Raw genomic sequence first — 13,647 nt, forward strand, 5'->3', positions numbered from 1 at the left:
TCTAACTTGGTGCCTAACCTGATCTGGGGCAGCTCAAGCATCAGCGCAGTAAATAGTCCTAAAAGAGAAGAGTTTTCACCTGTTCCTTGAAGGTTGAGAGAAGCTAGTCTTGTTGCTTCCGGAAGTTTGTTCCACCACTGAGGTAATAGAACTGAGAACAGTTTTGCCTGAGATCGCTTAGAGCGAGCAAAAGGTACTGCTAGTAGGTTTGTATTAGAGGAACGCAGCTCTCTGCCGGGAACATAAGGTCTTACCATTTCGTTCAGATATGCTGGACCTGTTCCTGAGGTGGTTTTGAATGCCAGGGTCAGGGCCTTGTGCTTGATCCTGGCAGCTACTGGTAGCCAGTGCAACTGGATGAACAGAGGTGTAACATGAGCCCTTTTGGGTTGAGTGAATACCACCCGTGCTGCAGCATTCTGTACCATCTGCAGTGGTTTTAGTGCACAAGCAGGTAGTCCAGCTAGGAGGGAATTGCAGTAGTCCAGCTGTGCCGACTGTTGGGTCAGGTAGGGTCTGACTTTCTGAATGTTGCACAGCACAAATCTGCAGGTCCGGGAAATTGATGTAATATGGTTGGAGAATGACAGCTGATCGTCGATCATGACGCCGAGGTTTTTTGCAACTTTGTTTGGGGCCACTGTGGTGGAGTCCATCTTGAGGCTGATGTTGTGATGAATTGTCTCTTTAGCTGGGATCACTAGAAGTTCAGTCTTGGACAAGTTCAACTGTAGGTGGTGTTCTTTCATCCATGATGACAGTTCGGAGAGGCAGGCTGTGATGCGAGTCGAAACCGTGGCATCGTCTGGCTGGAAGGACAGGTGCAACTGTGTGTCATCGGCATAGCAGTGATAGGAGAAACCATGTGTTCTAATGACATTTCCAAGTGAGGTGGTGTACATTGCGAAGAGAAGGGGCCCCAGCACTGATCCTTGGGGTACCCCGGTAGTGAGGGTGAGAGTTGAAGATAATTTCCCTTGCCATGACACCTTGAAGGAGCGGCCAGAGAAGTAGGAGTTGAACCAGGAGTGGACGGCACCAGTGATTCCCATGGATGTGAGTATCTTGAGGAGTATTCTGTGGTTGACTGTGTCAAAGGCAGCTGATAAGTTTAGTAGGATGAGGACAGATGATAGTCCTTCTGTTCTTGCAGTCCTCAGAGCTTCTGCTACTGACAGTAACACAGTTTCGGTTGAATGCCCACTTTTGAAGCCAGATTGTTTTGGGTCCAGTTGTCCAGTCTGTTTTAAAAAGTTGGTGACCTGTTTTGTACCTGCCCTTTCCAGGATTTTTGAAAGGAATGGAAGGAGTGAGACAGGGTGGTAGTTTTCCACCTGTGCTGGGTTAAGTGTGGGTTTTTTCAGTAAAGGTGTCACCCTTGCTTGTTTGAGGGCAGAGGGGACAGTGAGGAGTTCATGATGCATGTTATCGCTGGAACCACTGATGGGGCGATATCTTGAAGCAGGTTGCTGGGCACAGGGTCCAGCGGGCAGGTAGTGGGACGACTCTCAGTGATCAGTTTGGAGACATCCGCTTCAGAGAGTGGGGTAAATGTACTGAGTGTTGTAGCAGTGGTAGTGGTTACTTGTGGTGAGTGCTCGTCGGAGGGAGGGTCTTTGAATTGCTCGCTGATGCTTGCTACCTTTTATGTGAAGAAGGTGGCGAAGTTGTCTGGAGTAAGATCTGTAGCAGCAGGAGGGGGGGGAGGGTTAAGCAGTGATTTAAAAGTAGAAAACAATTTCCTAGAGTCTGTAGTGTTGCTGATCTTTTTGTTGTAGTAGGCCTTCTTGGCAGTTGTCACAGAGGTGGCAAAGGACGCTAGTAGAGACTGCAGATTTTCGAGATCTAACGGGTTGCCAGTTTTGTGCCACTTTCTTTCCGCTGCTCTAAGGGTAGAACGCAGAGTGCGGATGGGTTCAGTCAGCCATGGTCGAGGCCGGGTAGAAAGTGCAGGCTTAGTGGATAGAGGGCACATGTTGTCCAGGCAGGAGCTCAGTGTAGAGCTGAGCGACTCTGTTGCAATATCTACATCTAATGAAGACAGTGTGCTGGGGCGTGGCAAGGCAGTTGTAACTGCCGATGCAAAGTCTGTGATAGACAGTCTGCGGAGGTTCCGTCTATATGTGACCACGGGTGGAGTGCTGCCTGGTGACTGTGGTAGAGTGATTGTGAAATGAATGAAGAAGTGGTCAGAAACATGCAGCGGTGTTATCTTCACATCATTCACCTCACAGTTCTTAGTGAAAATCAGGTCAAGTCCATTTCCGTTTTTGTGCGTTGGGGAGCAGCTGGCAAGATGAAGGTCAAAAGCATTCATCAAGTCTTTAAAGTCACTGGCATATGGCTTGTCTAGGTGTATGTTGAAGTCACCAAGGATGAGTAGGGGACAGTCCAGATCTGGGATGGAGGAGATAAGTAAGTCCAATTCATCCACCATGGCACCTAGTGGCCCAGGTGGTCTGTACACTATAATTACAGGTAACTTGATTGGAGCCGTTACCCTGATGGCATGGTATTCGAAAGAGCTGTATTCATAGTTTGGCAGCAAGGGGGTGTAGATCCATTGGTTGTGAATTAGGATTCCTGTTCCCCCCCCTCGCTGCATTATTCGGGGGGTGTGTGAGAAGGAGTGGGTGGTGGATAGGGCTGCTGTTGTTGCTGTGTTATCAGGTTCCAACCAGGTTTCAATTAATGCCAGCAGGTCTAGAGAGTCTACTGGCATGATCAGAGATAAAGTCTGCTTTGTTCACAGCAGATTGGCAGTTCCAGAGACCAACAGTGAATGAGCTGGTGTTTGCAGTGGTGTGAGGTTGCAGTGACCGGAGGTTAGTTAGGTTTCTGCATTGGTAGTTGGGGCAATAAGGCCTGCGCCTCTTGTAGATTACAGGTATTTTCTGGAAACACGTTGTTAGCGTAGGTCAGAAGTAAAAAAAGTATGTGCCTTTTTGGAGTAGTTGCTTCAGTGGAGTTGCACAGGTAGAGTTGCCCGTCTTTACATTCGTCCGTCTTTACACGAGCTGACACTGAAACAGCTGATGCTGTTAAGATTTCTTTATATAGGAACGGTGCCACACGCTGAGCCCTGCCTACAGCAATTGGTTACGCAAAGGCGCTTGGGTCACTGATTGCCCTGCCAGGTGTGATCACCTGACTGAAACTGAAACTGCACTGACAAACAATCAACAACAGCTGTACCAACTTAAGTAAAGAATACAGTCACACCCAACAATCACACAAGATGCAAAACATACACAATAAACCAGTTATAAAGAAGCTAAAACACTTACTAGCAGTAAATAAAATGTACTCTTTTCTTGTCAGGGTATAAGCAGTGTCCAGAAAGGGTATAAGGGTATAAGTAGTGCCTCAGAAAGTCTTACATCTGAAACAGGACAATAAGAAAGTGCAATTAGAACAACGGAGAGAAATGACAAAGACGGGGAAAAACAAATGTGTCACTCCAAAAGATCTTTGGGCCAGTTCCACCACCATCAAGTTGACTGAGTCTTAGTCATGTGACTGAGTTCATTGCACCCTGAGTCATTCAAAGTGCGATGAACTCTGCCCAGTTTCCATGCTGATAATCCAGACACACCCCGGCATATAGGTGCATGAACAAACGGAATTGGACAAAGACCCTATGGAGGAGGGTCATTGTCTCGGAGATGCTGTAAAAGCACAAAATACCTGCATCGGTATCAATGTACACCCCTACTGTATCGGACACGGGTCCCGAGACCTCAGATGAGACTTTATTGTGCCAAAATGTATAACCTCCCGTGTGACAATGTAGAGACCAAGAATCGCCGTTAAATCCGAACCCACTTTCAGACCATCTTTCCGTTCTGCTGATGCTGCTGCAAGCGACCGCCACATGAACCCCTCCCCGGTTCCGCTTCACCTCCCAGTAACAGCGGCCACGCAGAGAACTTTGACTCAAGACCTGGAAAGCCTCCTTGAATCGTTTTGTGTTGCTGGTGTAATCCTGTGCATTCGTAAAGGTTGCCCTCCTGTTGCAAACGGATAGAAGGAGTCGCTGGTGCGCCGTGTTCTCATCTAGCACGATTACACGTGAATGTTTTAAGATTTCAGCTCGGGTCCTGGGCTCCAGCGGGGATAATAGCACATCTGCTTGAATGGTTGACATTTGCGTCCAGTTGTCTTTGAGGAGATTCTGCAGTGTATCTCTGGTTTTTGCCACAGCTGCAGTCAGACTGCTGAAATAACGGAGCTTTGCAACGATGTCTGAAGGGATGACTTGTGAAACCGAGGGGTTCTCCTGTAAAAACTGCGTGTCTGACAATTGCCTCAGCTGAGCATCCCTGCTCTTCAGCCCGCTGATCTCCTGCAGCTTTTCCTCCTGGAGCTCTTTGACTTTACTCACTTCAGTTTCCTGCTGGGATCGGATCATCCGCGTCACATCCAAACTCGTTTTCCCCATCAGACTGATCAGTTCGGCGAAGATCCCCTCACAGTTCGCGACCGCTTCATCCGCAGAGAGGTCTATGGTCTCACCTTCCTTTTGAAGCTCATTTACGTACTGCTCAACGCCGTGGATCTTGTCCTCGAGTTCCTTCTGCCTCTTGGCTCTTTCTCCAGCGGCCGAGACCGTGCTGTGGCCGCGGTGTTTGTCCAACGGGCAGAGGTAACAGATGCACTGCTGGTCGGTGAGGCAAAACACCTTCATGGCCTCACCGTGTTCGGAACAGATGTCCTTCTGGAGCCGGGAAGGATCGACCAGCTTGTGCTTTGCAAAAGCCGGGGATTGAAAATGCGGCTGCAGGTGTTCCTCGCAGTAAGAGACCAGACAAACCAGACAGGACTTGAGGGCTTTCTGTCTCGTCCCCGTGCAGACGTCACAGTGCACCTCTTCAGGTTCGATGTAGCTTGGCTCAAACGGTGTTGCTGGGGATCTGGTCGCCCTCAGTTGCTCCATCAAATCTGCCAGGACGATGTTCTTTACCAGCTCAGGCCTCGGGGTGAAAGTCTTCCTGCACTGAGGGCAGCTGTAGGTATTACTCTCGGCCCAGAAAGTCTCAATACAGGTCATACAGAAGCTGTGTCCGCAGGGAAGAGTCACTGGATCCTTAAAAGGACCCAGACAGATCGAACACAAGACAGTTTCACTCTCAAGGTCAAGCAAGTCTTTCTCCGCCATCTCTGCTAAAGTGTCGCTGACCATATGAGTTTCTGTTTCTGAGAAACAAAACATAGCAGTGTTATTACCACATCACTGTGGCCCCGCCTGTTGTGCGGGATTGCCAGGTTGGATTTCCCACTTTCAGCAAATAAGCAGTTCAAGGCAAAGCTGCTGCGAGGTGTATTCACCGCTTACAATCTGAATGTTTCCTCTCGTGCCTGTTCATTTTTCATTTGGTTTATTCAACTCTTATTCGATTATTTGCTCAGATTTCTTCATTTGTTTTCTAAACCCTAAACTTCATGTGATATTGGATGCTGTTACACTTCCCTTGTTACCAGTTGTCCTATTTGATCAATATTTGTAGCAGCTGCACAAAAACATCTGTTGTAAGGCGCTCGACTTTTTGTCATCAGCTGTTCACGGCAGAGTCATCGTCAGCTTCCTCCGAGGTTTCGCTCGTCATCAGAGGCTCTCTGCCTCCTGTCTTTTCATCATTGTTACTGTTTCTAGGCCATACAGCATTGCTGGTCTCTCCACTGTCATGTACACCTTTCCTTTCATTCTAGCTGATAATCTTCTATCGCATAGTACTCCTGACACTTTTCTCCACCCATTCCAACCTGCTTGAACTCGTTTCTTACCTCTTCTCCACACACTCCGTTGCTCTGGACTGTTGACCCTAAGCAATTGTAGACCCCCAGCTTCTTGATCTCCACTCCTTGTAGACTCACTGTTCCATCTGGGTTCCTCTCGTTCACACACATATATTCTGTCTTGCTGCGACTAACCTTCATTCCTCTCCTGTCCAGAGCATACCTCCCTCGCTCTAGATTCTCCTCAATCAGTTCCATGCTCTCACTGCAGATCACAATGTCATCTGCAACATCATGGTCCATGGAGATTCCTGTCTAGCCTCATCTGTCCCCACTGCAAACAAGAAGGGGCTCAGAGGTGATCCCTGATTTAGTCTCACCTCCACCTTGAACTTCTCTGTTACCCCTACAGCACACCGCACCACTCTCTCACAGCTAGCGTACATGTCCTGCACCAGTCTAACATACTTCTCTGCCACTCCAGATTTCCTCATACAATACCAAAGTTTCTCTTTCGACATCCTGTCATATGCTTTTTCTGGGTCAACAAAAGTGCAATGCAACTCCTCTCTGAACTTCTCTGTACTTCTCTATCAGCATTCTCAAAACAAATACTGCATCTGTAGTACTCTTTTCGGCATGAAGCCATACTGCTGTTCACAAATGCTGACTTCTGCTCTCAGTCTAGTTCTCCTAAATCAAGGTATTTAAAAAAAAATAAAATCAAAAGTAAGGAAAACTGCAAAATCAAATGAAAAAAAACATAAAGTGACAATCCTTTAAATGCAGCAAATCATAGTTATTCTGAGAGATTCATCAATCTATAGTTACTTTTATGGATAAAATCAATGGCTGGTATTGCAGAGATAGAGGAAAACAAAGGCCAGAAAAACTGCCTACGATCCGACACAACAACCGGGTTGAAATCTGTCCAATCTGGCAACAGTGACAACAACTCCGAAGGGGAAGGGAGGCGGACCAGGAAGTGCAAACAAAGAGTGCAGCCAGCTGCAGTATGTAGTGAGTGCAGCGGCCTGAAAACAGTTATGCGAGGACTGACATTCTTTGATGCGTGACTTTCAGGAGGCTGAACTCGTGCCATATCTGATTACCTTATTGGCTCCGGCTAAATTGCCACCCTCTGTGCGGGATCGGTGGTAGAGACGATCAATGAATATTGATATTGACAATGATAATGCAGACTTTCAGCCATCGAGGGTTGAGTATAGTTTTTCATTTTGTTGTGTCTGCTGCAGTTGCTCCCTCCTCCCTCCAGCCAGTATTCTACTGGTCTGGTCACCTCCACAGAGAATTTAACTGTGTTGTCAAACGCGCTCGCAAAATGTTTTCCAGTCTATTAGTACGACTCCGAGAAAAACAACCCGCACTTTGAGACAAAAGAACAGAGCCTTGCTCTAAATAAAAGCACAATATACATGTTTTTTTTCAATAACGCATAGATCAGCACATAAATCACAACACATATGGACTGAATTGTTGGTAAATTTCTGTGATTGAAAGAAAATCATGCAATGATCGCTGAGATACCTTTTTGTTTAATGACCATCTCTTTACGTATTGTGGTGAGTTTATTTGATTAAAGATACTCTTAATAGTGGCTATTTACACTTATAAATTTCTATGATTTTTATCCCTACTCCAAAGGCAAAGTAATGCTAGCTTTACAACCAAGCTAACAGTGGAGCATATTTGAGGACAAAAAAAAATAAAAATCTTTGCCTGAAAGCTAAGAATGAATCCTGGCTTTCTTATGACTCAATACAAGAAAATTGCTTTTAAATGTGCAACAAAATGAGCCTCAGAAAGTAACATCTCTCAAATAGGACATTAAGAGAGCGCAATTAGAACAACACAAAGTACAGGTGGTCCTAACTTAGCGACATACTAGGCTGACAACAACTCTGAGTTAGGATGGACTTTAAAACCAAATTAAAATATGCTTGGAATCCACTGGAAGCGGGGTTGTGAGTGGGTACGTATTGTACGCCCTTTTCTGCACTTATAATTGGCCCGTATTCATGCAAATATAAACGTTAAAGTAAAAGAAAAGGTGACATAGTTCAGTACAAATGGCCTACATGTATGCAAATACTGTACGGCGCGGAGGCAAAGTCTCTATGGCAGGGGTGTCAAACATACGGCCCGCGGGCCGGAACCGGCCCACAAAGGGGTTCGACCAGGCCCGCAGGATAATTTTGAAAATGAAAAAATGCATAAAAGACATGGATTTATTTATTTTTATTAAATGCAATTCGAGAATTTTCCGCTAGGGGGCGCACTATTTTGGTCAGAGTAGACGGCAATCTGCATCACTGAGATGGACCAATCAGCAGACGTTATCAATGTACCACCTGCTGCTTGTTATGACGTTTTTTCTACCCTGTTCTCCACCTCCCCGCTACGCCCTCATTAGCCAAAATGTCGTTATCAAAATAGAGAAAAGTAGTTAAAGAGTGTAGAATTTTCAAAGAAAAGCGGACTACGTCCTATTTATTTACGGAGACGCATGGGAAACCTTCGTGCTTGGCGTGTTTGCAACAAGTTTCGGTATTTAAAGAATATAATATACGGCGCCGCTACGAGACCCATCAGTGCGAAAAATATGACAGCTTGCAAAGACAACTGAGAAGAGATAAGATCAACGAATTGCTGGCGGGTCTGAGGAAACAGCGTCCACTTTCACCCATAGCCGAGAAATCAGCGAAGCAGCGGTAAAAGCCAGCTAGCTAACTGCTAGCGAAAATGTGCAATTTAAAGTTAGTCACCAGCTTCACTACAAACGAGTATGGTGGAATTCAATTTTCATGCAACTCCATACATTTTCAGTATGTATTGTATATGTATGCATGTTTCATGTATGAAGTTTACACATTTACAGGACAGGTGAACACTTTCTTCCTTACTCATATAATAGCACTCTTTTTAGTTTGTAGGGTGTAGGCAGGGATTCAATTCAGATTGTATATGCACATGTGTAAATGGTTTAAAAATCCCTTTCTTTATAAGTCTCATTTAATCTTAAAGTGCATTACTATATTTTTCAATACCAATTACTTGTTAAAGTTTTGTGCCTTTGTACAATCAGTGGAATCGCATGATCACATGATTGCAATGCATACATGTGAATGATAGAAGTAAATTTCACTTTTGTCGAAGGAAATATGAGGTGTTTCATGAAATGTTTTGAAAAGGGATTGTTCATGAAATTCCAAGATTTTCCTAATGCTCTTGTACTTCTTTTCACCAAAACAGAGGAAAGACATGATATTTTGGTTATTTATTGCTGAGAGTGCCATTATTTTAACGGTCCCACTTGACATCTACCTTGGCCGTATGTGGCCCGCCATGAGAAATGAGTTTGACACCCCTGCTCTTTGGTGGGGAGGCGAGACAATGATAAGTCTTCTAAGATTACAGGAATTTATTACAACAATGATGCATCAAATTAACATGAACAACCAGTGGTAGCCAACAACAGTCAACAACGATCGGCGGTGATCGGCAGTCATCTGCAATCAGAATCAGAGCTCGGGTTTCTCTATTTGGCCGAACAGGGTGCTGTCTCCTCACTGACTGGACACGGAAAACAAATGTTATAGGCAGGCTTTTATAGAGAGACAAGCAGAGAAAGAACACATCCATATTTCATCAGTTAGTTAATCCTTTCTTTGGTATATTAGCCTGTCCTTCACGCACACATATCGGCTCTATATGTGAGAACAGGCAGCATGATAAGACAGGTAAAATACATACAGCACAGCTGCTGACACAAGAACAAGTCGCTCAGGAACAAATGAGGCCTGCTGCATGTTGCACGGCTGTTAACAGGACGAGGACGACTCGATTTTTCCCCACATACGGTAGAAATGGCTTGAATGGACATTTATGTCAACAAGACCGAGAAAGAAAAGCTACAGTGCAACTTACCTATCTTCGTGTAAATATAAACATTAAAGAAAAAAGAAAAGGTAAAATAGTTCTGTACAAATGGCCTTTATGTATGCAAATACTGTACGGTATAGACCAGGGGTCGGCAACCCATAACGCCCACAGAGCCATTTGGACTCCAAAACCCTGGGAGCCGCAATTACTTTTTGACGTCTAAAATAAAGGTACCACTGTATATATTGCTTTTTATTACCTTTACACTTTGTATGAACAAGTGTGTAGCTTCTGAAATTCACAAAGTATTAAAGAGAAAATTTAATTCTATTTATGTAATGAACTCATTTTGAGCTTTGGGCTTTCGGAGCGTGTAGCGGAGCCTTGACCTGAATTTTAAAAATAAATCGCGAAAAAATCACTGTGTCAGTAAACAATAAATAGTAAATATTTGCAAAATATCTTCATAAATATTTATTTTACCAGGTTTATGGGACTTCTGCTCCTGAACTTCTGCGCACAGCATCTGCAAATCGGGACTTTACCGGCTGGCGGGTATACCGGCTTCCGCGAGTGTGACGTCATTTTGAGCGGCAAAAAATAATAAATATAATTTTATTTAATATTTCAAGATCACAAAAACCTTCCAACTTAGAACTAAAAGTTAAAAAAAGGAATTAACACAAATGAAATACACTTCAATTAAATATTTATAATCTATTTTCCCAAGCCACTCGGAGCCGCAGTGTAAAGATGAAAGAGCCGCATGCGGCTCCGGAGCCGCGGGTTGCCGACCCCTGGTATAAACGCATGCAAATACTGGATAAACATTGGATTGACCAACGAAATGTCGACGCACCCCGTCGTTAAGTGAGAATCACCTGTAATGGCAAAGACGGGAAAAAAATAAAATGGTGTTGCTCTGAAAACAACAACAGTCTGGGCCAGTTCCACCACCGGGACTCAGTCATTCAAGGTGCGATGAACTCAGCCCAGTCGCCATGTTGATAATCCAGACGGACTCCGGCATATAGGGAGTTGTAGACACAGAATTGGACAAAGACCCGATGGAGGAGGGTCATTGTCTCGGAGATGCTGTAAAAGCACAAAATGCCTGCATCGGTATCAAGGTACACCCCCACTGTATCGGACACGGGTCCCGAGACCTCAGATGAGACTTTATTGTGCCAAAATTTATAACCTCCCGTGTGACAATGTAGAGACCAAGAATCGCTGTTGAATCCGAATCCACTTTCAGACCATCTTTCCGTTCTGCTGATGCTGTTGTACGCGACCCCCACATGAACCCCTCCACCGTTCCACTTCACCTCCCAGTAGCAGCGGCCACTCAGAGAGCGTCGACTCAAGACCTGGAAAGCCTCCTTGAATCGTTTTGTGTTGCTGGTGTAATCCTGTGCATTCGTAAAGGTTGCCCTCCTGTCGCAAACGGATAGAAGGAGTCGCTGGTGCGCCGTGCTCTCATCTAGCACGATTACATGTGAATGTTTTAAGATCTCAGCTCGGGTCCTGGGCTCCAGCGGGGATAATAGCACATCTGCTTGAATGGTTGACATTTGCGTCCAGTTGTCTTTGAGGAGATTCTGCAGTGTATCTCTGGTTTTTGCCACAGCTGCAGTCAGACTGCTGAAATAACGGAGCTTTACAACGATGTCTGAAGGGATGACTTGTGAAACCGAGGGGTTCTCCTGTAAAAACTGCGTGTCTGACAACTGCTTCAGCTGAGCATCCCTGCTCTTCAGCCCGCTGATCTCCTGCACCTTTTCCTCCTGGAGCTCTTTGACTTTACTCACTTCAGTTTCCTGCTGGGATCGGATCATCCGCGTCACATCCGAGCTCGTTTTCTCAATGAGACCGGTCAGTTCGGCGAAGATCCCCTCACAGTTCGCGACCGCTTCATCCGCAGAGAGGTCTATGGTCTCACCTTCCTTTTGAAGCTCATTTACGTACTCCTCAGTGCCCTGGATCTTGTCCTCGAGCTCCTTCTGCCTCTTGGCTCTTTCTTCGGCGGCCGAGACCGTGCTGTGGCCGCTGTGTTTGTCCACCGGGCAGAGGTAACAGATGCACTGCTGGTCGGTGAGGCAAAACATCTTCATGGCCTCACCGTGTTCGGAGCAGATGTCCTTCTGGAGCTGGGAAGGATCGACCAGCTCGTGCTTTGCAAAAGCCGGGGATTGAAAATGAGGCTGCAGGTGTTCCTCGCAGTAAGAGACCAGACAAACTAGACAGGACTTGAGGGCTTTCTGTTTCGCCCCTGTGCAGAAATCACAGTGCACCTCTTCAGGTTCGACGTAGCTTGGCTCAACCGGTGGTTCTGGGGATCTGGTCGCCCTCAGTTGCTCCACCAAATCTGCCAGGACGATGTTCTTTACCAGCTCAGGCCTCGGGGTGAAAGTCTTCCTGCACTGAGGGCAGCTGTAGGTATTATTCTCATCCCAGCAAGTCTCAATACAGGTCATACAGAAGCTGTGTCCACAGGGAAGAGTCACCGGATCCTTCAATAGGTCCAGACAGATCGAACAAGAGATAGTTTCTCGCTCCAGCTCAAGCAAGTCTTTCTCCGCCATCTCTGCTCAAGCGGCGCTGCTGACCAAATGAGTTTCTGTTTCCGAGAAACAAAACATTGCAGAGTGGTATTACCCAATCACCGTGGCCCCGCCTGGTGTGCAGGGTTGCCAGGTCGGATCCCCCATTTTCAGCAAATAAGCAGTTCAAGGTAAAGCTGCTATTAAGCGCAATCCCGTTCGATTTTTATTCGGTTTATTCAACTCTTATCCAATTATTTGCTCAGAGTTCATTTGTTTTCTAAACCTAAACTTCGTGTGATATTGGATGTTGTTACACCTCCCTGGTTCCCAGTTGTCACAAAAACGGTAATATCTTTCCACACCTGTTGTAAGGTGCTCAACTTTTTGTCATCAGCTTCTTACGGCAGACTTACCGACTGCTGTGCTGACTGACCGGTTGACTCGTCGTCAGCTTCCTCCGCGGTCTTGCTCGTCATCAGAGGCTACATCTGCAGGAGCGGGTTGTTCACATCCTCGCAGGAGAACATCAAGCATCTCCGGCGACTTTGGACGGCTCTGTCTGGCTTGTCTTAATTTCGAAGCTCATTTTGACTTTTGTCTTCAGCTGTTCAACTCGCTTGCGTATCTCTCTGGAGTTCGCAGCGGAAGAGTTGACAGTGGTGTTCCTTCAAAACTGTCCGGTGCCGATTCTTAGGAAGTTGGGTACGTCCACGAGCAATTTACCACTCCCGTCTCCACTTCTAGTCCCTTTGAAAGCTGTTTGGACTAACATCACTCCCTTTGTTTCCCCCAGACTGGAAACTGCACCCACAATATGGCATTATTACCGTAGTCTGTTCAGTTATAACCAGCGGATAGCAAACATTAACACAATGCAACCAATTTACATCATTAGCCCAGCATGCATTGCGCTAGCAAAGGAATGACTCCACTCAATGGTTAGACTATGTGTTATAGGTTGCCGTTTGTTAAATAATTTTTTTTAACAACACATTCTAGTTAGAGACAAACATTGAGACATATTTATGTCAAACAGTCCCCCCAGTCGGGGTTCCCTTTCAATGAAACAACTCCCAAATCAAAGTATTTAAAAAAAAAATAAAATCAAAAGAAAGGAAAACTGCAAAATCCAATGAAAGAACCACATACCATAATTTCCGGACTATAAGCCGTGACTTTTGTCACATGCTTTCAACCCTGCGGCTTATGCAATGATGCGGCTAATTTATGTATTTTTTTCTAACGGCCGCCAGAGGCCCTAGAGCAGAAAAGGTAAGAGTGAGACAGGTGGAATATATGTGTTGAGGAAGACACAAGTTTAATGTAGCTTCGTGCTTTATGCATAAATAAAATTAGCATGAACAGACCCTCATCATGGAAAATGCAAGAAGAAATGAATACTACGCAGCTTTCCAGTTAAAAGCAATCGAGCTGTCCGATAAAGAAGGAAACAGATCTGCTG

The 13,647-nt window shown here is 45.5% G+C and overlaps 3 protein-coding genes across 3 annotated transcripts in view; all 3 read right to left on the bottom strand.

The window, feature by feature from the left end:
* The window catches only part of ak5 (adenylate kinase 5), a 157,997-nt gene that overhangs the window by 30,636 nt on the left and 113,714 nt on the right, over positions 1-13,647 (bottom strand). The window lies entirely within an intron of this gene.
* LOC147230158 (E3 ubiquitin/ISG15 ligase TRIM25-like) lies at positions 1,633-5,163 on the bottom strand. Its single transcript, XM_086153398.1, has one exon. It carries the CDS (start codon positions 5,156-5,158, stop codon positions 3,545-3,547), a length of 1,614 nt encoding a protein of 537 aa, XP_086009524.1. The 5' UTR covers positions 5,159-5,163; the 3' UTR covers positions 1,633-3,544.
* LOC147230159 (E3 ubiquitin/ISG15 ligase TRIM25-like) lies at positions 9,039-12,254 on the bottom strand. Its single transcript, XM_086153397.1, has one exon. The coding sequence runs from the start codon at positions 12,222-12,224 to the stop codon at positions 10,611-10,613; it is 1,614 nt and encodes a 537-aa protein (XP_086009523.1). The 5' UTR covers positions 12,225-12,254; the 3' UTR covers positions 9,039-10,610.

This window comes from Fistularia commersonii, chromosome 10 (genome assembly GCF_037954325.1).
Source record: "Fistularia commersonii isolate RoL2024-O1a breed Wild chromosome 10, RoL_Fcom_v1.0, whole genome shotgun sequence".
In the NCBI taxonomy this organism is placed as follows: Eukaryota; Metazoa; Chordata; class Actinopteri; order Syngnathiformes; family Fistulariidae; genus Fistularia; species Fistularia commersonii.

What these genes read in the sequence shown, in the direction of transcription:
- LOC147230158 (XM_086153398.1), bottom strand. Translation starts at nt 5,158, where the DNA reads ATGGCGGAGAAAGACTTGCTTGACCTTGAGAGTGAAACTGTCTTGTGT.
- LOC147230159 (XM_086153397.1), bottom strand. Translation starts at nt 12,224, where the DNA reads ATGGCGGAGAAAGACTTGCTTGAGCTGGAGCGAGAAACTATCTCTTGT.